Source organism: Oncorhynchus masou, chromosome 31 (assembly GCF_036934945.1).
Source record: "Oncorhynchus masou masou isolate Uvic2021 chromosome 31, UVic_Omas_1.1, whole genome shotgun sequence".
In the NCBI taxonomy this organism is placed as follows: domain Eukaryota; kingdom Metazoa; phylum Chordata; class Actinopteri; order Salmoniformes; family Salmonidae; genus Oncorhynchus; species Oncorhynchus masou.
Window position 1 is genome coordinate 87,168,131 of NC_088242.1, and position 27,066 is coordinate 87,195,196.

General features: G+C 43.2%; 1 protein-coding gene across 1 annotated transcript in view; it reads left to right on the forward strand.

Moving 5' to 3' along the window:
- The first annotated feature begins 2,166 nt into the window (after positions 1 to 2,166).
- Positions 2,167 to 27,066, forward strand: part of LOC135524679 (adenomatous polyposis coli protein 2-like) — a 50,628-nt gene continuing 25,728 nt past the window's right edge. Inside the window, exons 1-2 of the mRNA XM_064952419.1 lie at positions 2,167 to 2,252; positions 26,016 to 26,177. Of these exons, the coding sequence (XP_064808491.1) occupies positions 26,037 to 26,177 (141 nt within the window). The 5' untranslated portion in view covers positions 2,167 to 2,252; positions 26,016 to 26,036. The remainder of the gene's footprint in view (positions 2,253 to 26,015; positions 26,178 to 27,066) is intronic.

Consider the following 27,066-nt stretch of genomic DNA (forward strand, 5'->3'; position numbering starts at 1 on the left):
GACATGGATATCCAGCTAGCGGGATACACGCTGCACCGGCAGGATAGAACAGCACACTCCAGTAAGACGAGAGGGGGTGGTCTGTGAATATTTGTAAACAACAGCTGGTGCACGAAATCTAAGGAAGTCTCTAGATTTTGCTCGCCTGAAGTTGAGTATATTGTGATAAACTGGAGGCCACACTACTTGCCTAGAGAGTTCTCAGCTATACTTTTCGTGGCTGTTTATTTACCACCACAGACAGATGCTAGCACTAAGACCACACTCAATCAGCTGTATAAGGAAATAAGCAAACAGGAAACCACTCACCCAGAGTCTGCGCTCCTAGTGGCCTGGAGACTTTAATGCAGGGAAACTTAAATCAGTTCTACCAAATCTCTATCAACATGTTAAATGTGCAACCAGAGGAAAATAATTCTAGATCACCTGTACTCCACACACAGAGACGCGTACAAAGCTCTCCCTCGCCCTCAATTTGGTACATCCGACCACAACTCTATCCTCCTGATTCCTGCTTACAAGCAAAAATTAAAGCAGGAAGCACCAGTGACTCGGTCTATAAAAAAATGGTCAGATGAAGCAGATGTTAATCTACAGGACTGCTTAGCTATCACAGACAGGGACATGATCCGGGATTCTTCCGATGACATTGAGGAGTACCCCACATCAGTCACTGGCTTTATCAATAAGTGCATTGAGGACGTCCCCCCCCCCCCCCACAGTGACTGTACGTACATACCCCAACCAGAAGCCATGGATTACAGGCAACATTCGCACTGAGCTAAAGGGTAGAGCTGCCGCTTTCAAATTGCGGGACCCGGAAGCTTATAAGAAATCCCGCAATGCCCTGCGACGAACCATCAAACAGGCAAAGCATCAATACAGGGCTAAGATTGAATCATACTACACCAGCTCCAGGGGCCGCCAGTCTGCAAGGAGCCGCCAGAGCCGCCAGTCTGCAAGGAGCCGCCAGAGCCGCCAGTCTGCAAGGAGCCGCCAGAGCCGCCAGTCTGCAAGGAGCCACCAGAGCCGCCAGTCTGCAAGGAGCCGCCAGAGCCGCCAGTCAGCCAGGATCCGCCAGAGGGATGGGAGAGAGAGGAAGGAGAGAGAATGGAAGGAGGAGGGAGATAGAGAAAAGGGGAGAGTGAGGGATGGGGTAGAGAGGGGAGAGAGAGACAGAGAAGGTGGGGGTGGGTTGAAAGAAGGGGGAGGAGAGAGAAGAAAAGGAGTGGGAATAAAAAGGTGGAGAGAGAGAGAGACAGACATGAGATGAACAAGAAAAACGTTAACCCTGTGACACTCATATTTTCCCATTGACTGCGATATACTGAGAAAACATCGCTGATGTGAGGGGGATGGCGCCACTGTCTGTACATTTTCCCAGACAGCCATTCTTGGTGCAGCTGACACAAAAGATTAGCTGTTGTCTCCCTCCAGTGGTAAATTGAGAAATTACAAGAATAAGAGGCAACGCCCACCTCCAAAACAATGACGCATGGTTAACCAATTATGAACGGGGTCATGTGCCTTTCTTCATTATTCATCAACGAGTTGGGTCAGGTGACTGAATAACTAAATTATACCTGGATTGGCAAAGTACTCAGGGGATCTGTCCGTTCAGCACCCCACTGCCCTGGTCAGGAACCTCTGTCAAGGCAGCGGCACCATTCACCTGTTCAGCACCATGGACAGCAACCCATGGCAAGGCAGCGGCGCCATTCACTTGTTCAGCACTATGAACAGCAACCCCTGGCAAGGCAGCGGCGCCATTCACCTGTTCAGCACCATGGACAGCAACCCCTGGCAAGCTTTGAGCAGAACATGTCAAAACTAAGCCTTGATACGACCAAAATGTGCACAGTATTATGATTCACAGATGCACACATTATAGGTGGGAACCAAATGTGACATCTGTGTGCTTTCCCGCACTTCCATATACACGTTTAAAGTTCAAGTTAAAAGTTTAGGCTTAGATTTTGCTAACCAGTCTTTACGCCGAACGTATGAAGCGCATTATAATACTTTCTATATTCAAAATTGCGTACCAAGACAAATAAATAGCGTTTTTAGTGAAATTGAGAGACAGCGAGAGAGAGCGCGAGAGAGAGCGCGAGAGAGAGGGTTGTGGTGTGTGACAGACTAGCATCACAACAGTAACACGCATCTGCTAGTGGCGAATTCAGTATCACTCCCACAGAATCCCGAGGTCTCATTCCACACCCCATTGAAATCAACACAGCTCGGGAAATGAGGTAAGAATAAAGCACAATTGTATGTATTATAATTATTTTACATGCCAGCAACGAATGCATCATGAAACGTAGATTTTAAAGCTACGAATTGTTTGTTTTATCGGTTTCTTACGATTCTGCATGAAAATGGAGGTCGGGTTGGTCGGGTTGGTTACGTTGCGAGCTGAGGGAGAATAGTCCTGATGCGAATACAATGTAAAACAGGCGGATGCATGGAAGTGTTTGTTTTTGAAGATACACATGACGCTTTTAACCTTGAATGCATTTTATGTTCAGTCATCACTGCAAAAATGTATTTGTAGCCCAGATTGTCCAATGTATAGGCAGGTACTGAAAATGTATTACAAGGTCGATTGAAATAGGTGGGCTTGTCCAGTTGACCTAATGTGATGCTTTCGAAACGGTACATGTGCAGGCTATTTCTCTAACTGATCATCTCTCCTCTCGACGTCAATAAATCATGGACATATTTTGCATTGAAATCGATTCGTGTATTTTCATAGCTACGTGGTGGCCTATTTGACGTCGCCAATGGAAGAAAACAGTAGACCATCGCTGTTGTGTGATTGATGGACTCCTAATTGCAGTTGTTTTTAGTAAGTTGTTTGGCTGAGCAATGTAGGGCCAAATGGATATGCACAATGTTTAACAACAATGCATGCTGTTTTAAGCAATTACATTTTTACTAGGCCTATATGGTAAATTCCAGAGATATACGGCCTACACTTGATTATTGAGAATGGTGGATAGACATTTAGAGCTGTACTGGCTAATGCGCAGGAGGCTGCGTGTGTGTCTGTCCTTATTTTGTAGCCTGTGGATTACAAAATGTACGAATTTACATTAGAATGCATGCACACACAAAAAGTTAATAAAATTAGGTTATTTTTGTCGGTTTGAATCAATCACTGGAACCTCATCAGTGTAAAATATAATTTTTGTGCCATTTGTGTAAAATTACATCACACCTCGTTAGAAAAATCGATATTGTATGCAAAGGAAATTAGTAGCCACATACAGCACAATACTACATGAATAATAATGTGTAAACCCAGAAGTAGAGAAGACATTTTAAGACCTATTTTTTAAATCATTGCTCTCACTGTAGACACACAATGGTAATCAGTACAGATCCTACTCTAATGAGTCTCTTAGGGACTGGCCACCCACTGTGGCCATGGCTTTGATTATCCTGTGAGTGGCTTCTATCATACAACTAGGGTGTGGCTGTGCCCTATTAGTTCTGTTGCCATCGGTGTATGTGTAACAGTATTGCTTCCGTCCCTGTCCTTGCCCCAACCTGGGACCCTCTGCACATATCAACAACTGCCTCCCATGAAGGGTTGTTACCTATCGCTACACAAAAGCAAGGGAAACAACTACTTCAAGGTCTCAGAGCGAGTGACTTCACCGATTGAAATGCCACTAGTGTGCACCGCTAACTAGCCAGCCATTTCAGACCGGTTACATATGTCTCATATCAAGCATTCACAACAAGATCCAGGAATCCAATGCTATTTTCTCAGTTTTCACTTCCCCACTGCAGTTGGTGAACTAGTTGCGAAACTGTATGCCATGATGTTCTGAGCTGTCTGGACACTGTCTGGACAAAACTGCCCAATGGAACTGAACTTGACCACCGAGAGAACTGCCAGGTTAAACAGACCATCGATTCATAGCCCCTTTAGGCCTGGAAACTAAGCATTGCCAGGCTTTAAAAGGCCTCAACATGGAAGGCGCTTACATAATGTTATATAGTGTGATGATTATTTAGGGGAAGGGATGGGCTACTACACTACATGACCACTTGCTCGTATCATTCCACCATTATGAGCATTAATATGTAGTTTTTCCCACCCCCTTTGCTGCTATAGCAGCCCCCACTCTTCTGGGAAGGCTTCCTACTAGATGTTGGAACATTTATGTGGGGACATGCTTCCATTCAGCCACAAGAGCATTAGTAAGGTCGGACACTGATGTTGAGCGATTAGGCCTGGCTCGCAGTCGGCATTACATTTCATCCCAAAGGAGTTTTATGGGGTTGATGTCAGGGCTCTATGCAGGCCAGTCAAGTTCTTCCACACCGATCTCAACAAATCATTTCTGTATGGACCTTGCTTTGTGCACGGGGGCATTGCCATGCTGAAAGAGAAAAGGGCCTTCCCCAAACTGTTGCCACAAAGTTGGAAGCACAGAATCATTTAGAATGTCACTGTGTGCTGTAGCAGTAAGATTTCTCTTCACTAGAATTAAGGGGCCTAGCCTGAACCATGAAAAACAGCCCCTGACCATTATTCCTCCTCCACCAAATTTTACAGTTAGCTGTAATGGCTTTCTTCTGGTGAAGGAGAGGAGGACCAAGGTGCAGCGTGGAAAGTGTCCATAATGTTTTTAATAAAGACAAATGAACACTCAAACAAAAACAATCAACGATGAAGTGAAAATATACAAAACCGAAACAGTACCGTGTGGCGACAAACACTCACACGGAAACAAACACCCACAAACGAACAGTGAAACCCAGGCTACCTAAGTATGATTCTCAATCAGAGACAACTAACAACACCTGCCTCTGATTGAGAACCATACTAGGCTGAACACAAAAACCAACATAGGAAAACAAACATAGACTGCCCACCCCAACTCACGCCCTGACCATACTAAAACAAAGAATAAAATAACAGAACTATGGTCAGAACGTGACATTAGCACTATGCATTGGAGCAGATCATGTTTTCCTGGCATCCACTAAACCCAGATTTTTCTGTCGGACTGCCAGATGATGAAGCATGATTCATTACTCCAGAGACCGTATTTCCACTGCTTCAGAGTCCAATAGATGTGAGCTTTACACCACTCCAGCCAATGTTTGGCATTGCGCATGGTGATCTTAGGCTTGTGTGCGGCTGCTCGACCATGGAAACCCATTTCATGAAGCTCCCGATGAACAGTTTTTGTGCTGACGTTGCTTCCGGAGGCAGTTTGGAGTGTTGCAACTGAGAAAAGGTGATTTTTACGCTCTTAAGGATTCGGCGGTCCCTTTTTGTGAGCTTGTATGGCCTACCACTTCGCGGCTGAGCATTAGTTGCTCCTAGACGTTTCCACTTCACGATAACAGCACTTACAGTTGACCAAGGCAGCTCGAGCAGGGCAGAAATTTGACGAACTGACTTGGAAAGGTAGCATCCTATGACGGGGCCACATTGAAAGTCACTGAGCTCTTCAGTAAGGGCATTCTACTACCAATGTTTGTCAATGAAGATTGCATGGCTGTGTGCTCTATTTTATATACCTGACAGCAATGGGTATGGCTGAAATAGCCTAATCCACTTATTTGGAGGGGTGTCCACATACTTTTGTATATACAGTGCCTTCGGAAAGTATTCAGACCCCTTGGCCTTTTGCATATTTTGTTACGTTACGGCCTTATTCTAAAATTGATTAAATCATTTTCTTTCCTCATCAATCTACACACAATAACCCATAATGACAAAGCAAAAACAGGTTTTTAAATGTTTTTGTAAATCTATTAAAAACAGAAAAACCCTTTGCTATGAGACTCAAAATTGAACTTAGGTGCATCCTGTTTCCATTGATCATCCAGGAGATGTTTCTACAACTTGATTGGAGCACCTGTGCTAATTTCAATTGATTGTACATGATTTGGAAAAGCACACACCTGTCTATATAAGGTTGATAGTCCATGTCAGAGCAAAAACCAGGCCATTAGGTCGAAGAAATTGTCCGTAGAGCTCCAAGACAGGATTGTGTCGAGGCACAGATCTGGGGAAGGGTACCACATTTTTTGCAGCATTGAAGGTCCCCAAGAACACAGTGGCCTCGATCATTCTTAAATGTAAAAAGTTGGGAACCACCAAGACTCTTCCTAGAGCTGGCCGCCCGGCCTAATTGAACAATCTGGGAAGAAGGGCCTTGGTCAGGGAGGTGACAAAGAACCTGATGGTCACACTGACAGAGCTCCAGAGTTCCTCTGTGGAGATGGGAGAACCTTCCAGAGAGACAACCATCTCTGCAGCACTCCACCAATCAGACGGAAGCCACTCCTCAGTAAAAGGCACGACAGCTCGCTTGGAGTTCACCAAAATGCACCTAAAGACTTTCAGACTATGTGAAACAAGATTCTCTGGTCTGATGAAACCAAGATTGAACTGTGGCCTGAATGCCAAGCATCACGTCTAGAGGAAACCTGGCACTATCCCTACGGTGAAGCATGGTGGTGGCAGCATCATGCTATGGGTATGTTTTTCAGCGGCAGGGACTGCGAGACTAAGCAGGATTGAGGGAGAGATGAATGGAGCAAAGTACAGAGAGAGATCCTTGATGAAAACCTCCTCCAGAGTGCTCAGGACCTCAGACTGGGGGTGCGAAGATTCACCTTCGCCCCAGTCAACAATCCTAAGCAGACAGCCAAGACAATGCAGGAGTGGCTTCTGAATGTCCTTGAGTGACCCAAACAGAGCCCGGGCTTGAACCTGATCGAACATCTCTGGAGAGACCTGAAAATAGCTGTGCAGCAATGCTCCCCATCCTACCTGACATAGCTTGAGAGGATCTGCAGAGAAGAATGGGAGAAACTCCCCAATTACAGGTGTGCCAAGCTTGTACCGTCATATCCAAGAAGACTCTGTAATCACTGCCAAATTTGCTTCAACAAAGTACTGAGTAAAGGGTTTGAATACTTATGTAAATGTGATATTTCCATTTTTTATTTGTATTAAATTTGCAAAAATGTCTAAAAACCTGTTTTTGCTTTGTCATTATAGGGTTTTGTGTGTAGATTTATGAGGTGGAAAAATGATTTAATCATTTTTAGAATAAGGCTGTAACATAGCAAAATGTGGAATAAGTCAAGGGGTCTGAATACTTCCTGAAGGCACTATAGTGTAACTGACACGCCAGATTTGATGAAGGTAAACAACTGAACCCTGATGTGGTTAGAAAGAGGTGGACTGTTTATTCTTTGTAAGGAAAACAAGAAGTCTGGAATTAAGATTCAACAAGGATGATGAATCAATTAGGTTAGTTTCTCACCAAGAGACCATTGTCATGTCTTTGGCTATGCCGGATTAAGTGATATGACATGCTACTCTATAAAATCATTTCTCTGTAATTAATAATACCTGATTAAGCTAATCATGTAAATGTAATTGACTCAAAAGTCGGGGCACCACGAAATAATGTTTATAGAGCTGTTATCTTCTGAGTAAACTCTTAAAGACCTAGTAATCTTCACAAACCCTGGCTAAGAAGTTGAATCCGCTATACAAAATTTGGTTTAATTATTTATTTACTAAATACCTAAATAATCACACAGAATTAATTACATATACACAGAATGTATCATATATTGATTACAAATTAAGTCATATAGGAAAACATCCCTAGCAGACGTAACAGATATGACGGCTGGTTACACAAAGAAAGGGGATTGGGTTTGAGTGAAAGAGCGGGAAGACTGAGGAGCAAAAAGGTTTTGTGTCTCTATTGGGCTGTAGGCAGCTATGCTATCGTAAATGCAGTATCTTATGCAGTCTAAATAACCGCCCATTTGAAAAAGGAAAATGCAATAAATATTTACTCTGAGCTGCGCTTCGGTAGATTGGTCGTAGATAGAAGGCGGGGTGGTCCAGCATGGATCTCTGGTCCTCTGAAGAATGTCTAGTGGTGAATTGGTGCATGGTAGAATGGATACTCTGTCCTTCCTCTCCTAGCCCACGTCTATAGTTGCTGCACTAACGCAACAGTTTAGGAGGTATCACTTCTTTAGTGAATAAGAGTTCAAAGTTCATACCAAGTTGCCATACTTTAAGCTCATGCTATATTCTGGCTGGTATAGTCAAAATTCATCCTTTCTGCGTGTGGATTGTCATCTTCACGTTGAAATTTGATGGTAATTTTGTGTGACACTCACTTTATGAGTGTCTAATGACATGGTCAACCAAACCCAGAGAATCAGTATGAAGAATTGGTATTATATATTTCTTTGTAAGACATGGTTCTTGAGGGAGGCATTTGTTACAGTACAGTAGCTATGATATATTTGTTTTTCCTAAGGATGATGTGTATTTCTTGACACTCTCAAGGGAATATCCAAGTTCAGCAATGTTTTCAGATTACAAATGTATATCACCTAATCATATACATTTCTATTTTCCTAATATTTTGGCAGTTGGTTGCTGAACCTCAGCTCAGATGCATGTCTATTAAATTGAGAAAACAACCATCTAGACATTTGAGCAGTTTGCTAGTTTCTCTCTATATAGCCTACTGCAATTGACATTCCCAAACATTGGTAGGAAGGAACGCAAATCTCCTGCAGTTAATAATGGCCTTCCTTCCATTTTCACTGAACACATTCTTTCCTGTAATGGACGCTGAAATGTTGCTGCTGATGACGCTGCTTCAGATACAATCTCTGAGGCAGTGCCTTTAAACTCCAAGCCAAAGTCATTGACATAATTAGCCAATGTGAACAAAGGCTTGCCTTGCTCACAATGAATGTACGTCATTCAGAATGCAATGGAAGATCTCTTATCCATAGAGGCTATAGTGGGATATTGTTGACCTCTGTCACCTAAACTATAGGAAATGTCATCCCTTCTACCCATGGTAGCCTACCACCTCTTTCCATTGTAAATTCATTGGTTGATGGTGTAATGCTAACCTCCTCTTTTGACTCATCCTTACTGTAATAGTCGCTAGGAGACCCCCTTAGGTTACATACCATAGGGTTGGTCTATCTAGTGACTGTACGTACATACCCCAACCAGAAACCATGGATTACAGGCACAATTTGCACTGAGCTAAAGGGTAGAGCTGCTGCTTTCAAGGAGCTTATAAGAAATCCCGCTATGCCCCCGACGAACCATCAAACAGTCAAAGCGTCAATACAGGACTAAGATTGAATCGTACTACACCGGCTCTGATGCATGTCAGATGTGGCAAGGCTTGCAAACTATTACAGACTACAAAGGGAAGCACAGCTGAGAGCTGCCCAGTGACACGAGCCTACCAGACGAGCTAAATAACTTCTATGCTCCCTTCGAGGCAAGTAACACTGAAACATGCATGAAATGACTGTGAGATCACGCTCTCCGCAGCCGATGTGAGTAAGACTTTTAAACAGGTCAACATTCAAAAGGGCCAGATGGATTACCAGGATGTGTACTCCAAGCATGCGCTGACCAACTGGCAAATGTCTTCACTCACATTTTCAACATCTCCCTGTCTGCGCCTGTATTACCAACATGTTTCAAGCAGACCACCATAGTCCCTGTGCCCAAGAACATTAAGGTAACCTGCCTAAATGACTACCGACCCGTAGCACTCACATCTGTAGCCATGAAATGCTCACATCAACACCATTATCCCAGAAACCTTAGACCCACTCCAATTTGCATACCACCCCAACAGATCCACAGAGGATGCAATCTCTATTGTACTCCACACTGCCCTTTCCCACCTGGACAAAAGGAAAACCTATGTGAGAATGCTATTAATTGACGACAGCTCAGCGTTCAACACAATAGTGCCCTCAAAGCTCATCACTAAGCTAAGGAACCTGAGACTAAACACCTCCCACTGCAAATGAATCCTGGACTTCCTGATGGACACGCGCCCAGGTGGTGAGGGTAGGTAACAACACATCCGCCACGCTGATCCTCAACACGGGGGCCCCTCAGGGGTGCGTGCTCAGTCCTGTCCGGTACTCCCTGTTCACTCATGACTGCACAGCCAGACATGACTCCAACACCATCATTAAGTTGTCTGACAACAATGAGACGCCCTATAGGGTAGAAACCTGACCGTGTGGTGCAAGGACAACAACCTCTCCCACAACATGATCAAGACAATAGGAAATGATTGTGGACTACAGGAAAAAGAGGAGCGAGCACACCCCATTCTCATCGATGGGGCTGTAGTGGAGCAGGTTGAGAGCTTCACGTTCCTTGGCATCACCAACAAACTAACATGGTCCAAGCACACGAAGACAGTCGTGAAGTGGGTACAACAAAACCTATTCCCCTTCAGGAGACTGAAAAGATTTGGTGTAGGTCCTCAGATCCTCAAAAGGTTTTACAGCTGCACCATCGAGAGCATCCTGACGGGTTGCATCACTGCCTGGTATGGCAACTGCTTGGCCTCCGACTGCAAGGCACTACAAAGGGTAGTGCATACGGCCCAGTACATCACCGGGGCCAAGCTTCCTGCCATCCAGGACCTCTATACTAGGAGGTGTCAGAGGAAGGCCCTAAAAATTGTTCAAGAATCCAGCCACCCTAGTCATAGACTGTTCTCTCTGCTACCGCACGAAAAGTGGTACCGAAGCACCAAGTCTAGGTCCAAGAGGATTCTAAACAGCTTCTAGCCCCAAGCTTTAAGACTCCTGAACATCTAATCAACTGGCTATCCCCCTCTTATATGCTGCTGCTACTCTCTGTTATTATCTATGCATAGTCACTTTAATTACTCTACCTGCATGTACATATTACCTCAATTACCCCGACACCAGTGCCCCCGCAAATTGACTCTGTATCGGTACCCCCTGTATATAGCCCTGCTATTGTTATTTACTGCCGCTCTTTAACTAATTGTTTGTTTTTCTTGTCTCTTATTTTCTTAAAACTGCATTGTTGATTAAAACCTCTAATGGCTGAGACCCCGCAAATGGGATCGATATGACAACAGCCAGTGAAAGTGCAGGGTGCCAAATTCAAACAACAGAAATCTCATAAATTAAAATTCCTCAAACATACAAGTATTTTACACAATTTTAAAGATACACTTCTTGTTAATCCCACCACAGTGTCCGATTTCAAATAGGCTTTACGGCGAAAGCACCACAAACGATTATGTTAGGTGAGTGTCTATTCACAGAAAAACACAGCCATTTTTCCAGCCAAAGAGAGGAGTCACAAAAAGCAGAAATAGAGAAATGAATCACTAACCTTTGATGATCTTCATCAGATGACACTCATAGGACTTCCTGTTACACAATACATGTATGTTTTGTTTGATAAAGTTCATATTTATATAAACAAATCTCAGTATACATTGGCGCGTTATGTTCAGTAGTTCCAAAAACATCCAGTGATTTTGCAGAGAGCCACATCAATTTACAGAAATACACATCATAAATGTTGATGAAAATACAAGTGTTATGAATGGAACTTTAGATAAACTTCTCCTTAATGCAACCGCTGTGTCAGATTTCAAATAAGCTTTACCGAAAAAGCAAATCATGCAATAATCTGAGTACAGCGCTCAGAGACCAAAACAAGCCAAACAAATATCCGCCATGTTGTGTAGTCAACAGAAGTCAGAAATAGCATTTAAATATTCACTTACCTTTGATGATCTTCATCAGAATGCACTCCCAGGAATACCAGTTCCACAATAAATGTTTGATTTGTTCGATAAAGTTCATCATTTATGTCCAAATACCTCCTTTTGTTAGCCTGTTTGGTAAACAAATCTCACAACGCGCGTGCAAGTCCAGCGGAAAGTACGGACGAAAAGTCCAAAGAGTTATATTACAGGTCGTAGAAACATGTCAAACAAAGTATAGAATCTATCTTTAGGATGTTTTTAACATAAATCTTCAATAATTTTCCAACTGCAGAATTCCTTTGTCTGTAGAAATGCAATGGAACAGAGCTGGCTCTCACATGAGCCCGCGAGACTATGCTTGTGGCTCTCTGCCAAACCTCTGACTCATTCCCCTCTCATTCGCCCCCACTTCACAGTCGAAGCATCAAACAAGGTTCTAAAGGCTGTTGACATTTAGTGGAAGCCTTAGGAAGTGCAATATGACCAATATCCCACTGTATCTTCAATAGGGAATGAGTTGAAAAACTACAAACCTCAGATTTCCCACTTCCTGGTTGGATTTTTTTTCTCAGGTGTTTGGCTGCCATGTGAGTTCTGTTATACTCACAGACATCATTCAAACAGTTTTAGAAACCTCAGAGTGTTTTCTATCCAAATATACTAATAATATGCATATCTATGCTTCTGGGACTGAGTAGAAGGCAGTTTACTCTGGGCACCTCTGGGTACCTTATTCATCCAAGCTACTCAATACTGCTCCCAGCCATAAGAAGTTAAGGGCTTGTAGTAAGTAAGCATTTCCCCTGTTGTATTCGGCGAGTGTGACAAATAACATTTGATGTGATTTGATCGTATGTCTGTCATTGGGACCCATGTATGGTTTTAGAATCTGTAGAGACAGCTATAGCTAGCAAAAGCCTTTCCCTTCTTGTTGTAGGCTTGTATAAACAAAAGGCCCAGGGCGTGTCACTAAGATTATGCAATCTTCTTTAGTGGTTTTTACCATGCGCATATCTCCCTTTACATCTGACATGTAATACACCCATGTAATTGATGAAAACAAAATGTTGTGGTCACTTCTGAAGGACGTGTCCTCAGAGAGATAGATCGTTTTGCGTCTGGGTCTTTTAAGAACTTGTGCACCGAGTCAAAGGCTGTCGCTGAGAGGCTTTTTGGCAAGTGAATTCCAGTCAACTCTGATGATAACACCATATTGATTCTTCACTTAGAGAGCATGTACAGAATAGTCAATCCCAGCTGTGACAAACTGATAGAATCAGACTAGCCTTTACAGTCCATTCCCTAAGCTGGGATGGCCAGTCAGTTCCAGGCTAGCAAAGATCTGTGCTGTTAGCATTAGCTGTAACGTTAGCAATGTTCTAGCTAAGAAGGCCTACTAACTATGTTGTGCTAGCTATTGTATGTGCTGACAATGCTGTGTAAGCTATGTGGTAGCTCAATCAAAAAAAAACACTCTGCTCTATGATATTTCCCCATGCGAGGACAATCCTTCTGTAAGCTTAGCATGTGTCCACCTGTCATGACAGTCACCATTTTGAAAGAAGAGAAACATCTGTGTCTGGAAACCACACATAACTTTACCATTAGAGTATAAGCATTTGATCAGTGCACGACTTCTTCCCCCGTTTACAATATCTGAATAATTGATGTTCTGGGTTTCATTTTGGATGAAATTGTAAATGCTCCTCCTACTTGGGTCAATCAAAGTGTTTTGGAATGACAGTATATTACCTGGCCTTTTGACCCCAAAAGCTCCATCTCTGTCAGTATGGGCTGGTCTGACCCCATGCTCAATCCATGGAAGTGGGTTCCTCCATTATTGGAAAATGGGGCTGTGGTGATGTATTTCATGTAAGATGGAAAATGTCCCTTATACTGCTTCATACGTATAAGAACTAGTTTTCATTAAACACCTGTGTTTGACTATATGTTTTGGACGAAATTGACCATAATAATAGGTAGGTTCCAACAACCTGAGCAAGGCCTCATTGTTAATCCGTAGCCTATGGCTATTATTCTATTGCATTTTATACTAGCAAAATACTTAATAGCGGTTTAGACATTCATCAACACCTTGAACGCGCCCATGGTACTGCCCTACTGTAAGAGCCATGTTGATTCTTAACCTACACCTACAGTATGATAAGATTGATTCTATTCAATTGTGCACAAGGACAAGACAGCCTGGTTGAGGAGAGAGATTCTCAGGCTCGACATCTTCACTGGCAGGTGCCGTTGTCGTGGTAACCAGACAGTCTTGGAGTGACAGGGTGATGTAGGAAGAAATGCAGCAGAGGTGGGCGGGCGTGTTGGTTGGGGGAGAATCCTATTATGTATGCTACTCCTTTTCTTTGTTCCGGCTCACATTCATGGCCTTCGTTTACTGTATCGATGACTCACACTGTAAAAAATGTTATAATAACAGTGATAACGTAATAAAAGTAAACCTATAGCTATGATAATCATGATAATGCAAATCTACTACTAATCTTTTTTAAGACTGAAATACATGCAGAAGTTCAGTAATGATAGAACATAGTAGTAGCCTATTTGTATTATAAATAATTACGAGTTTTTATTCATCATTACTAATAACAATATTGTTACTACAGTTTAAGTTGTGGTAAGAATGTTTTTACGGATTCGACTAGGGAATGAATTATTTTGTACAAGCTTCCATTGACAGACAACAAACCTGCTATTAGTAGCTAATTACTTAAACAAATGACCATAATGAAGAAAAACAAGATGGGAGAGGCAACAAACAGCCTGTTTGGCTCTGACTAACACTCATGGACCCCTGGACTTGAGCCCTTGACTGCTTAACCACAACAGACAATACTCAGAAACCAAGTCTGCTTGTTCTTTCAAACTCAGATCCCCATTTATGTCCACACAGCGTTTAAGTCATCGTCCGTCAGGAGAAAGTGCTCTTGATTAGCCTCTGTTTCACCTGACTTGGTTCGCTGGCTACACAAGCGGCAGTTGCATCCAGTGGATGTGGCTCAGAACTTTGGCTCCTATTCTGTTTGCATGACTGGAGATAGAAAGAGCCGGCTGTACAGAGCTTACTAGCTAATCACAGCTCTGCTCGGCCCTAGCCCACTGCTGCTGTGGGGCATCTATGCTCTAGCATGGTTGATGTTCAGCCTGACCTTATAGGCATGGAATGAGGCTCGGTTTTACGCTTTGTTTGTTTAGATTGTCTGAACATGGTTATTACAAAGTCCTAAACTGGCCATAAGTCCATTCGGGTTCATCTTGCCACACTGCTCCATAGAGAGTTGCTGTGTACTGTGTTACTCAACTGCTCCATAGAGAGTTGCTGTGTTCTGTGTTACTCACAGTAGGTGAGATAGTAGTGCCAGCTGAAGGCTGACTTCTTCCAGGTCATGGTTTGTGTAAGCTCTGTCTACTGCATATATTAGAGTCACTCACTGTTCAAAATAAACAGTCATTTAATGTCAGATTGCGGTTCTGAATGGAAACTGCACAGACCAGTTGTGAAGTCGACAGCACATCATGTCAGCGGCATTCGTTTAGCTGGTATCAATAGCCTTACACTATATGAGATGCCCACTTAACCACATACAGCAGGGGTGTGATGTCCAACATGGTTGCAGGACAGAGTATATGAGTATATGATATGGCGTTGTTTTGCTCTATGACATCGATTACCCTCCTAATACCCCTTCTGCTTTTTGCCTTTATTCATCTCATCCTCTCTTTTACCACCTTTTCTGAGCGTTGCCATAGAAACTGTCTCGAACTGTAGCACACCATTGGCAGGCTCGCTAACACTCGCACGGCTCCGTCGGAATTATATTCCTCTTGGGGACGATTTCCTCCTCCAGATTATCCAGCATGCATTGCGGCCCCACTAGCAGCAAATAGGACACAACATAAAGAGCCATGTTGGGGGGAAGAAAGAGAAAGGGAGGGAAAAAACGCCAGAGAAATAGACATCACCTGACAAATGTCACTGCAATTAATGCTTTTGCCACCGGGGCAATTAAGATGGAAGAAGGTCACGATAACATTGGCCCGCAAGCCAGCTCATGAATATATTGCTTTGATGGAAGAAACCTAATGGGCAAAATCAACCGACTGTATTCAATTCCCTTAGGACCACCATTCAGCACGCCCCCTCTCAGTCTCTACTCACTATCAGTGGCTGGCCTTCAGTAACACACTGCCACACTGCCTTCAAAGCTGTCCAGCAGAATAATAAATGTGTTTCATGTCTCCCACTTAGAAATGATAAAGAGAGTGGTGTGTTCAAGGCTTGGGCAATGATGTCTCTCCATATGTCCACAGCCATTAGCTAGACGTGCTGAGGCTGCTTTGTGCAGGCCGGAGGCATATATTATCTTGCACCTGCCTATTGTCAGTACATATTGCCTTGCTTATCTCTATATGTGGATACAGATAAATGTGTAAAGAAATGCGACTCACTAATGGAAAAAAGTAGGAAAAATACCACCTCTCTCATTGCTCCAACCCTCTGGGTTTATGGTAGAGTGGCCAGACGGAAGCCACTCCTCAGTAAAGGCTCATGACAGACCGCTTGAAGTTTGTCAAAAGGCTCCTAAAGGAATCTCAGACCATAAGAAACCAGATGGCCTGAATGTCAAGTGTCACGTCTGGTGGAAACCTTGCACCATCCCTACGGTGAAGCTTGGCCATATCCCACAACCCCCTCGGGCCTTATTGCTTAAATATAAAACATTTAAACATGTACAATACTCCATCAGCCTGATCTCTATTTTGTTCCACTGTGAATTCCTAAGTGGTGACAGACACGCTGTAATGAAATGCAACGCTATTCCAGGGGAGGGTATTTCTGCACTGACATTGCCTGCCTGCCCGAAAGCAGTGGTCCATAGCCTGACCTTTGTGACCCGCCAAAGGCGTAGATGCCCTCCCCAGTAATATAGAAGTGGCCTGAATTGTGCTGGTGTGTGCAGAAATACCTCTCATGTCTGGAAAGCACCTCCCCCCTCATCAACACTGCCGCTGCGGGGAGGAAATCTCATCACTCAGGCTGACAAAGAACTGGCCGAGGTCCTTTAGCAATTTAGATGGCTACACTGTGCAGGAATGAACGTCTGTTCAAATGAAATTATGTGTCGTCAAAATCCATTGAATAAGACCCCTTTTTTTGTGTATCTGTGTGTATTCATAGGAGTAATTGTTAAACAAATTCTCCAGATAATATTTACAAAAATGAATGCTTGCGTTAACTTTAATTTCTTTGTTAAAAATAGCAATCATTGTAATTCCATAATTAAAGAAAATGACTAGGGTGGACTGTATCAGTAGGCTAGGTAAGGAGTGATGTTGCCACTATGGTGCATCATTGTTGGAGACAAGGTTTCCAGCTCAGGGTATTTATTAACTAACAATCAACCCCAGCACCAGGACACAAGAAGTAGGATGGAGATTTGATGGCTTATAAAGCAGGTAGGTTAGTTTGTGATAAAAGTTATGGGCTTGTGGTAGTGGCGGAGGAGCAGAATTAGTGGAATGGTATCAAAATACATTCCAGACATTATTTTGAGCCGTCCTCCCCTCAGTAGCCTCCACTGAGAGGTAGATACAACACATTTACATAGAAGACAAAGTGCCATAACTAAGGAGAAATGTACAAGTATAACAAACATGCTAACCAAACAAAGTTGGCAGGTGAGGGGGCATGTCCAGAGGGTAATTAGGGAATAGGTGGGCTGGCATGATCCTTCAGAACAATAGTAGGGCAGATGGTTGCGCTTGCTCTCTCTGAAAAGCCAACTATGTTTACATTTTCAAACTACTTGCCATGCAAGCTTTATGCTTGAAAATGATGTGTGAAATTACAGGCCCAGGAGAATCACTGTCGCAGGTGCTGTTATCACCAGTCATGAAGAGCAGGAAGGCGTTAATAATGCACACCTGTCACTGTCGTCTGAGTCTCCATAAAACGCAGAGTGATTGACTGCTTCAGGCATTATGCACAAATGCATACTGGCTTCATTTTTTTTCATTGATGTCAAGGTGACAAGGGGGTGAATTTGATTTGTTTCTATATAATGGCATTAAAGCCACCAGAAGTGAGTCATATTCGATTTTTTGCATGCGTCATATATTTATGATACACTTTCAAATCCTTGAAATCTCATTAGCAAAGCAGCAATGGCTCCCTGCACACAGTCATTTATCAAAATGGCTGCACTGTATTCCCTCACTGACACACATCCCTCCCTCACACATTTCTGATGTTGTAAAAAGAGGTCCAAATCATCAAAGAACATAGCCCAGACAAAATCTATGAATTTGATGCATACATAATTGATGGGCACAGAGGTTTTAAAATCACGAGTAACTATAATAAGTATGCTGTAATGTCAATTTGATATGGTTTGGTATTCAACTGATGTAACCAGCAAGGCTCCCGGGTGCCACAGCGGTCTAAGGCACTACATCTAGGTGCAAGAGGTGTCACTATAGTAACTGGTTTGAATCCAGGCTGTATCACATCTGGCTGTGATTGGGAGTCCCATTGGGCGGTGCACAAATGGCCCAGCGTTGTCCGGTTTTGGCCAGAGTAGGCTGTCATTGTAAATAAGAATTTGTTCTTAACTGACTTGCCTAGTTAAATAAAATATCTTATACCATAATAACATCCAATATCTGTACCAATAACAGTTTCTTAACCAGATTAACAAGATGCTTAAACAAAACACAGAGCATCTGTGTTACCATGTCATGAGGCTTGAAAACGGGATAGACGCTCGCTGCCTTTTAGTCCTGTGTCTGTGTGTTTTGTAGCATATTGAATGGCCACACACAGAGTGAATACAGGCTCGGCCAAGCGCAAACATTGATCAAAACGGAGCTGAACTTGATTTGACAGATGATATGTTTCTCTGTGTACCATCTGCTACCAACCATGCACTGCAGAGAGGAGAGATGTGGCCGTTGTTTATATGTATGGAAGAGCCCCAAGTATTCACACCCCTTGACTTTTTCCACATTTTGTTGTGTTACAGTCTGAATTGAAAATGGATTCAAAGTGGAATTATGTACACAAAATATTCAATGACGTCAAAGTAGAATTATGTTTTTTGAAATTTTTACAAATGTATTCAAAACTAAAAACTGAAATGTCTTGAGTCAATAAGTATTCAACCCCTGTGTTATGGCAAGCCTAAATAAGTTCAGGAATAAAAATGTGTTTAACAAGTCATATAATTTGCATAGACTCAATCTGTGTGCAATAATAGTGCTTAACATTATTTTTGAATGACTACCTCATCTCTGTATCCAACACAATTATCTGTAAGGGCCCTCAGTCGAGCAGTGAATTTCAAACACAGATTCAACCACAAATACCAGGGAGGTTTTCCAATGCCTCACAAAGAAGGACACCTATTGGTAGATGGGGACACATTTTAAAAAGCAGGCATTGAATATCCCTTTGAGCATGGTGAAGTTATTAATTACACTTTGGATTTTGTATCAAAACACCCAGTCACTACAAAGATACAGGCGCCCTTCCTAACCCAGTTGCCGGAGAGGAAGGAAACCGTTCAGGGATTTCATCATGACGCCAATGATGACTTTGATGGCGTAGCAATGCAGACGTTGTTTGTCGTTCTCCCGTGTACATTTTGTATTTTTCGTCTTTTTGTATATAATTCAATATATTTTCAATCTCTTTTTCCATTTTTTTAAATTAAATATACCTTCCGGCAACCCGCCTCACCCAATGTGATACGATCTGCTATTTTTAGACCTTATAGCCAGAACCTCCATCAGAAGCTATCCATCAGAAGCTAACCAGCTAATTAGCTACTAGCTATTTATTCATTGTTAGCCACTGCTAGTGGCCTTTACCTTTAGCACAGACACCAGCCGCTTTTAGCCTGGATAATACTTGCCAGCCTGCCAATCTGCCAGACAGTTTTTCTCCACTACAACACCGGATTCCTGCCATAAGTCCTGGACCATTACTCCAGATTATCGCAGCTAACTAGTGCCACCGAGTGGCCCAGCCCCGAAGCTAGCCTTGAGCCAGGCCCATCTCCCGGCCTGCTCAGTGGACCCTATAATAAGTTTGCTACATAGCTGATGCCTCCCGAACTCTTCACTAACACGACTAGAATCCACTGCACCACCGGATTCCTGCCGTAAGCTCTGGACCTTTGCATCAGATCATTGCTGCTAGCTAGCTGCTACCGAGTGGCTATAGTGGCTAACGCCCTTGTCTTGAAGCTAGCATCAGTTAGCCGCGAGCCAGGCACATCTCCTGGCTAGCAAACAAAATTACTCCAGCTACAATACCTCTTTTGCCAACTGGCCTGGACCCTTTGTCGACACGGAGCCCCGTCACTCCATCACGACTTGTCTGCCGACATAATTCCATCCATTGTGCCCCCAACCGGCCTTTGCCGGACATCGGAGCAGACGCTTCTACTAGCCCCAGCCTGCTAACTTTTTTTGAACGCTGTGTCTCTCGCTTGCTAGCGTAGTAACGACTACCTAGCGGCTTCCCTGTTTCATCCATTGCTGGACCCTATGATCACTTGGCTACATAGCTGATGCCTGCTGGACTGTTCATTAATCATGGTACTCCATTTTGTGTATTTTGTTTATCTGTTGGCCCCAGCCTCGAACTCAGGCCGTATGTAGTTAACTGACCCTCTCTGCCCAATCATCGCCATTTTACCGGTTGTTGTTGTTTTCTCTGATTAGCTGTTGTTGTCTTACCCATTGTTGTCTTAGCTAGCTCTCCCAATCAACACCTGTGATTGCTTTATGCCTCGCTTTATGACTCTCACTAATGTCAAAACTGCCTTGTATACTGTTGTTTAGGTTTGTTATCATTGTTTTAGTTCACTGCGGAGCCCCTAGTCCCACTCAACATGCCTCAGATACCTCCTTTGTCCCACCTCACCCAGCATAACTAGTGCGTCCAGAGATGCAACCTCTCTTGTCGTCACTCAATGCCTAGGTTTACCTCCACTGTACCCGCATCCAACCATACCTCTGTCTGTACATTATGCCCTGAATCTATCCTACTATGCCTAGAAATAAGCTCCTTTTATTCTCTGTCCCCAACGCACTAGATGACCAGTTTTGATAGCCTTTAGCCGTACCCTCATCCTACTCCTCCTCTGTTCCTTGGGTGATGTGGAAGTTATCAGAGGCCATGCATGTCCCCAGGCGTTCTCATTTGTTGACTTCTGTAACTGTAAAAGCCTTGGTTTCATGCACGCTAACATTAGAAGCCTCCTCCCTAAGTTTGTTTTACTCACCGCTTTAGCACACTCCACCAACCCTGATGTCCTTGCCGTGTCTGAATCCTGGCTTAGGAAGGCCACCAAAAATTCTGAGATTTCCACCCCAACTACAACATTTTCCGTCAAGATAGAACTGCCAAAAGGGGAGGCTTTGCAATCTACTGTAAAGATAGCCTGCAAAGTTATGTCATACTTTCCAGGTCTATGCCCAAACAGCTTGAGCTTCTTATTTTAAAAATTAATCTCTGCAGAAATAAGTCTCTCACTGTTGCCACCTGATATAGACCCCCCTCAGCTCCCAGCTGTGCCCTGGACACCATATGTGAATTGACTGCCCCCATCTATCTTCAGAGTTCGTTCTGTTAGGTGAACTAAATTGGGATATGCTTAACACCCCGGCAGTCCTACAATCTAAGCTAGATGCCCTCAATCTCACACAAATTATCAAGGAAGCCACCAGGTACAACCCCAAATCCATAAACATGGGCACCCTCATAGATATTATCCTGACCAACTTGCCCTCCAAATACATCTCTGCTGTTTTCAATCAGGATCTCAGCGATCACTGCCTCATTGCCTGCATCCGTTATGGATCCGCGGTCAAACGACCATCCCTCATCACTGTCAAATGCTCCCTAAAACACTTCTGTGAGCAGGCCTTTCTAATCGAACTGGAAGGATATTGACATCATCCAGTCAGTAGAGGATGCCTGGTCGTTCTTTAAAAGTAATTTCCTCACCAACTTAAATAAGCATGCCCCTTTTGTAGAACTAAGAACAGATATAGCCCGTGGGTCACTCCAGACCTGACTACCCTCGACCAGCACAAAAACATCCTGTGGCAGATTGCACTAGCATCGAATAGTCCCTGCGATATGCAACTGTTCAGGGAAGTCAGGAACCAATAGACGCAGTCAGTTAGGAAAGCAAAGGCTAGTTTTTTCAAACAGAAATTTGCATTCTGTAGCTCTAACTCCAAAAAGTTATAGGACACTGTAAAGTCCATGGAGAATAAGAGAACCTCCTCCCAGCTGCCCACTGCACTGAGGCTAGGAAACCCTGTCACCACCGATAAATCCACGATAATCTAGAATTTCAACAAGCATTTCTCTACGGCTGGCCATGCTTTCCTCCTGGCTACCCCAACCACGGCCAACAGCTCTGCACCCCCCGCAGCTACTTGCCACAGCCTCCACAGCTTCTCCAACCAAATCCAGATAGCAGATGTTCTGAAAGAGCTGCAAAACGTGGACCCGTACAAATCAGCTGGGCTAGACTATCTGGACCCTCTATTTCTAAAACTATCCACGCCATTGTTGCAACCCCTATTACCAGTCTGTTCAACCTTTCTTTCGTATCGTCCGAGATCCCTAAAGATTGGAAAGCTGCCGCGGTCATTCCACTCTTCAAAGGGGTGACACTCTAGACCCAAACTGTTATAGACCTATATCCATCATGCCCTGCCTTTCTAAAGTCTTCGAAAGCCAAGTTCACAAACAGATCACTGACCATTGCGAATCCCACCATACCTTCTCCTCTGTGCAATCCGGTTTCCGATGCTGGTCATGGGTGCACCTCAGTCACGCCCAAGGTACTAAACGATATCATAACCGCCATAAATAAAAGACAGTCCTGTGCAGCCGTCTTCATCGACCTGGCCAAGGCTTTTGACTCTGTCAATCACCGTATTCTTATCGGCAGACTCAACAGCATTAGTTTTTAAAATGACTGCCTCACCTGGTTCACCAACTACTTCTCAGATAGAGTTCAGTGTGTCAAATCGGAGGGCTTGTTGTCCAGACCTCTGGCAGTCTCTATGGGGGTACCACAGGGTTCAATTCTCGGACCGATTCTTTTCTCTGTATATATCAACGATGTCGCTCTTGGTGATTTCCTGATCCACCTCTACGCAGACGACACCATTCTGTATACATCTGGCCATTTTTAGACAGTGTTAACAAACCTCCAAACGAGCTTCAATGCCATACAACACTCATTCCGTGGCCTCCAACTGCTCTTAAACGCTTGTAAAATTAAATGCATGCTTTTCAACCAATTGCTGCTCACACCCGCCCGCCCAACTAGCATCACTACTCTGGATGGTTCTGACTTAGAATATGTGGACAACTACAAATACCTAGGTGTCTGGCTAGACTATAAACTCTCTTTCCAGACTCAAATTAAACATCTCCAATCCAAAATTAAATTTAGAATCGGCTTCCTATTTCGCAAACAAAGCCTCCTTCACTCATGCTGCCAAACATACTGTTGTAAAACTGACTATCCTACCGATCCTTGACTTCGGCGATGTAATTTACAAAATAGCCTCCAACACTCTACTCAGCAAACTGGATGCAGTCTATCACAGTGCCATCCATTTTGTCACCTAAGTCCCATATACCACCCACTACTGCGACCTGTATTCTCTCGTCGGCTGGCCCTCGCTACATATTCGACGCCAGACCCACTGGCTCCAGGTCATCTATAAGTCTTTGCTAGGTAAAGCTCTGCCTTATCTCAGCTCACTGGTCACCATAACAACACCCACCCGTAGCACGCGCTCCGGCAGGTATTTCTCACGGGTCATCCCCAAAGCCAACACCTCCTTTGGCCACCTTTCCTTACAGTTCTGCCAATGACTGGAACGAATTGCAAAAATTGCTGAAGTTGGAGACTTATATTTCCCTCACTAACTTTAAGCATCCGATATCTGAGCAGCTTACCAATCGCTGCATCTGTACACAGCCCATCTGTAAATAGCCCATCCAATCTACCTACCTCATCCCCATATTGTTTTTATTTACTTTTTTGCTATTTTGCACATCAGCATTTCTACTTGCACATCATCATCTGTACATCTATCACTCCAGTGTTAATTTGCTAAATTGTAATTACTTCGCTACTATGGCCTATTTATTGCCTTACCTCCTCACGCCATTTGCACACACTGTATATAGATTTTTTCTATTGTGTTATTGACTGTACATTTGTTTATTCCATGTGAACCTATGTGTTGTTGTTTCTGTCGCACTGCTTTTCTTTATCTTGACCAGGTCGCAGTTGTAAATGAGAACTTGTTTTCAACTGGCCTACCTGGTTAAATAAAGGTTACATTTTAAAAAATGTGTAAAATAAAATTCAGTCTACTTTCCACCAGACACTGTGAGATGCATTACAACAACTAAAACACCAAATCTACACTGGAGTTGCTTACCAAGAAAACAGTGAATGTTCCTGAGTGACCGAGTTACAGTTTTTACGTAAAGCTACTTGATAATCTATGGCAAGACCTGAAAATGGTTTTCTAGCTGTAATGAACATGATGGGAGACAGAGAGCTGGTTTCATATGCAGCGCACAGCAGGTGTTTATTTGTGAAGGACCACAGGTGGGCGCAGGTAGCTGGGTCCAGGGGCAGGAAGGTCATACACAGGGTTCCAAAAAGGCAACAGTACAGGCAGGGAAAAGGCTAGAAACGTCATCTGGGAGATCAGGCAATAGGTTGATAACAGGAAATCCGAGGTACAGGCAGGGAAAAGGCTAGAAACGTCATCTGGGAGATCAGGCAATAGGTTGATAACAGGAAATCCGAGGTACAGGCAGGGAAAAGGCTAGAAACGTCATCTGGGAGATCAGGCAATAGGTTGATAACAGGAAATCCGAGGTACAGGCAGGGAAAAGGCAAAAGGCTTCGTTAGTGAGGCAGGCAAAAACTAACATACACGGGAGGAGAAAATCACAGGAAAAAACAGCTCTCCAAATAGAAGTGTGTCACTAAACAAACAATACCTCACAGTAATGGGGGGCAACGAACTGAACCAAATAGTGTGTGATAATGACATACCGGTGTGTGAACAGGTGATCAGAATTCAGGTTATTGGGATCTGGAGAATGAGCTGCGTTCAGGGGATCTATGTGTTTGAGAATGTGAGTTTTGACAAATTTGACAGAGCTTGAAGAATTTATAAAAGAATAATTGGCAAAAGTTTGCTTGAATAATTTTGAAAATTATGATGTTGCACAATCCATGAGTGGAAAGTTCTTAGAGACTTACCTAGAAAGACTCACAGCTATAAGTACTGCCAAATGTGCTTCTACAAAGTATTGACTCGGGGGTGTGAATACTTTTGCAGATATTTATTTATTTTATTTTCACTAAATGTGAAAAAAATTATAGAAACATGTTTTCCCTTTGTCGTTATGGGGTAATGTTTTTAGATGGGTGAGCTATTTTGTATATAGGGACTGGGAGATTAGTCAGGATCGAGGGAAAATGCACAGAGCAAAGTACAGAGAGAACCTTGAAAAAAACCTGCTCCAGGGCACTCAGGACCTCAGACATGGTCGAAGGTTCACCTTCACAACAACCCTAAGCATACAGCCAAGACAACGCAGGAGTGGCTTCAGAACAAGTCTCTGAATGTCCTTGATTTTTATTTTATTTTATTTGGATCTCTTTTAGTCCCCATTTGGACTAATCTTCCAAGAGTCCTTAAACATTAAAATACCATTTATAATACGAAAACATTTTCACATATAACACACTATTACAAACATACATAAGTGACTTGGGCCTTGAGTGGCCCAGCCAGAGCCCGGACTTGAACCCGATCGAACATCTCTGGAGAGACCTGAAAATAGCTGTGCAGCGATGCTCCCCATCCAACCTGACAGAACTTGAGAGGATCTGCAGAGAAGAATGGGAGAAACTCCCCAAATACAGGTGTCCTAAGCTTGTAGCTTCATACCCAAGAAGACCTCAATGCTGTAATTTCTGGGGGTCTGAATACTTATGTAAATGCTATATTTGTAAAAAAAAAAAACAACAACAACAACATTAAAATCTGTTTTTGCTTTGTCATTATGAGGTATTGTGTGTAGATTGATGAGGACCATTTTAGAATAAGGCTGTAATTTAACAAAATGTGTAAACAGTCTGAATACTTCCCGAATGCTCTGTATTAGGAAATAAACTGCCTGTTTTCCTATAACTGTTGCTACAAAGACACAATGGAATTATAATAAGCAATGCATAATGTGCTGGAGTTAGCCATGAAACTCATCTCCAACGCTCATTAACCTCCAGCCCCACTTGTTCTTCTGCCTTGCAGGAACCACAACATTGTCTGAAGATGGCAAACTCCACGGCTTCCTATGACCAGCTGGTCTACCAGGTTGAAGCTCTCCGCCAGGAGAATTCCCATCTGCGGAGAGAGCTGGAGGACAACTCCAACCACCTGTCCAAGCTGGAGAACGAGACCACCGACATGAAGGTGAGAGAGGTTAGAGGGCCCAGGGCTAAGGGAGAAATAAGAATAGGAGGCTAACATTGGGCTGTTGATTTGATGATTGGTTAGAAAGGTGGATTTTCAAACATTTCCAGATTTCCTTGACCTCTTCATTTGTTGTTTATTATTTCTATGCATCTGGACTTAAGATTTTTTAAAAATATGAAGACAGATGAGAATATGTTGCTTTGATGATAGCTCATAATAATGGCAGCAATTGTCATTTGTTTTTTAAAAGGACACATTTTTCATTTGGAATTTTCTCTCTCTTCTCTCTATGCCTACATTCCCTCCATTTTGTCAAGCCATGGCTGATAGTATGATTTAGATAGAGATAGGACATTTCCCCATTCAAAATCCACTCAGTTCTGCCTCAGATGGATAGAGTTCATCCCCAATTCTGAAGGATGCTGTAGACTTAATGTAACTCCTTCGCTATAGACCCGGTTTCTCTCCTGAGTGACTGAAGACACTAATGCTTCATGGCTAGAATTCCTGGCCTGGATAGATGAGGCACTGAGCTACCCTTAAAATCATTCCTCTTTCTGCACTGATCTAACCAGTTGTCCTCGTTACAGTAATGATAGCACCAGGGATTGAGACAAGCTGCAGAGGAAGAAGGATAGACCACATAGCCCGCTATGACATTTTCTCATTAGCGATTATTTTGTTGCTTGAAATCCCAGCTTGTCTGACAGGATATTTCTTCTTTGATATAGTCATTTTTTTCTCTGTGGCTAAACCTGCTTCAAATTTCTGTACACTCCTCCCTGTCACACCATGTGCAATTAGGGTTTACTGTTAGGTATCTGTCTGTTTGTCAACAAAACGTTTGGCTTTTATAGACATGCATCATAAGAGGATATCTGTGTCA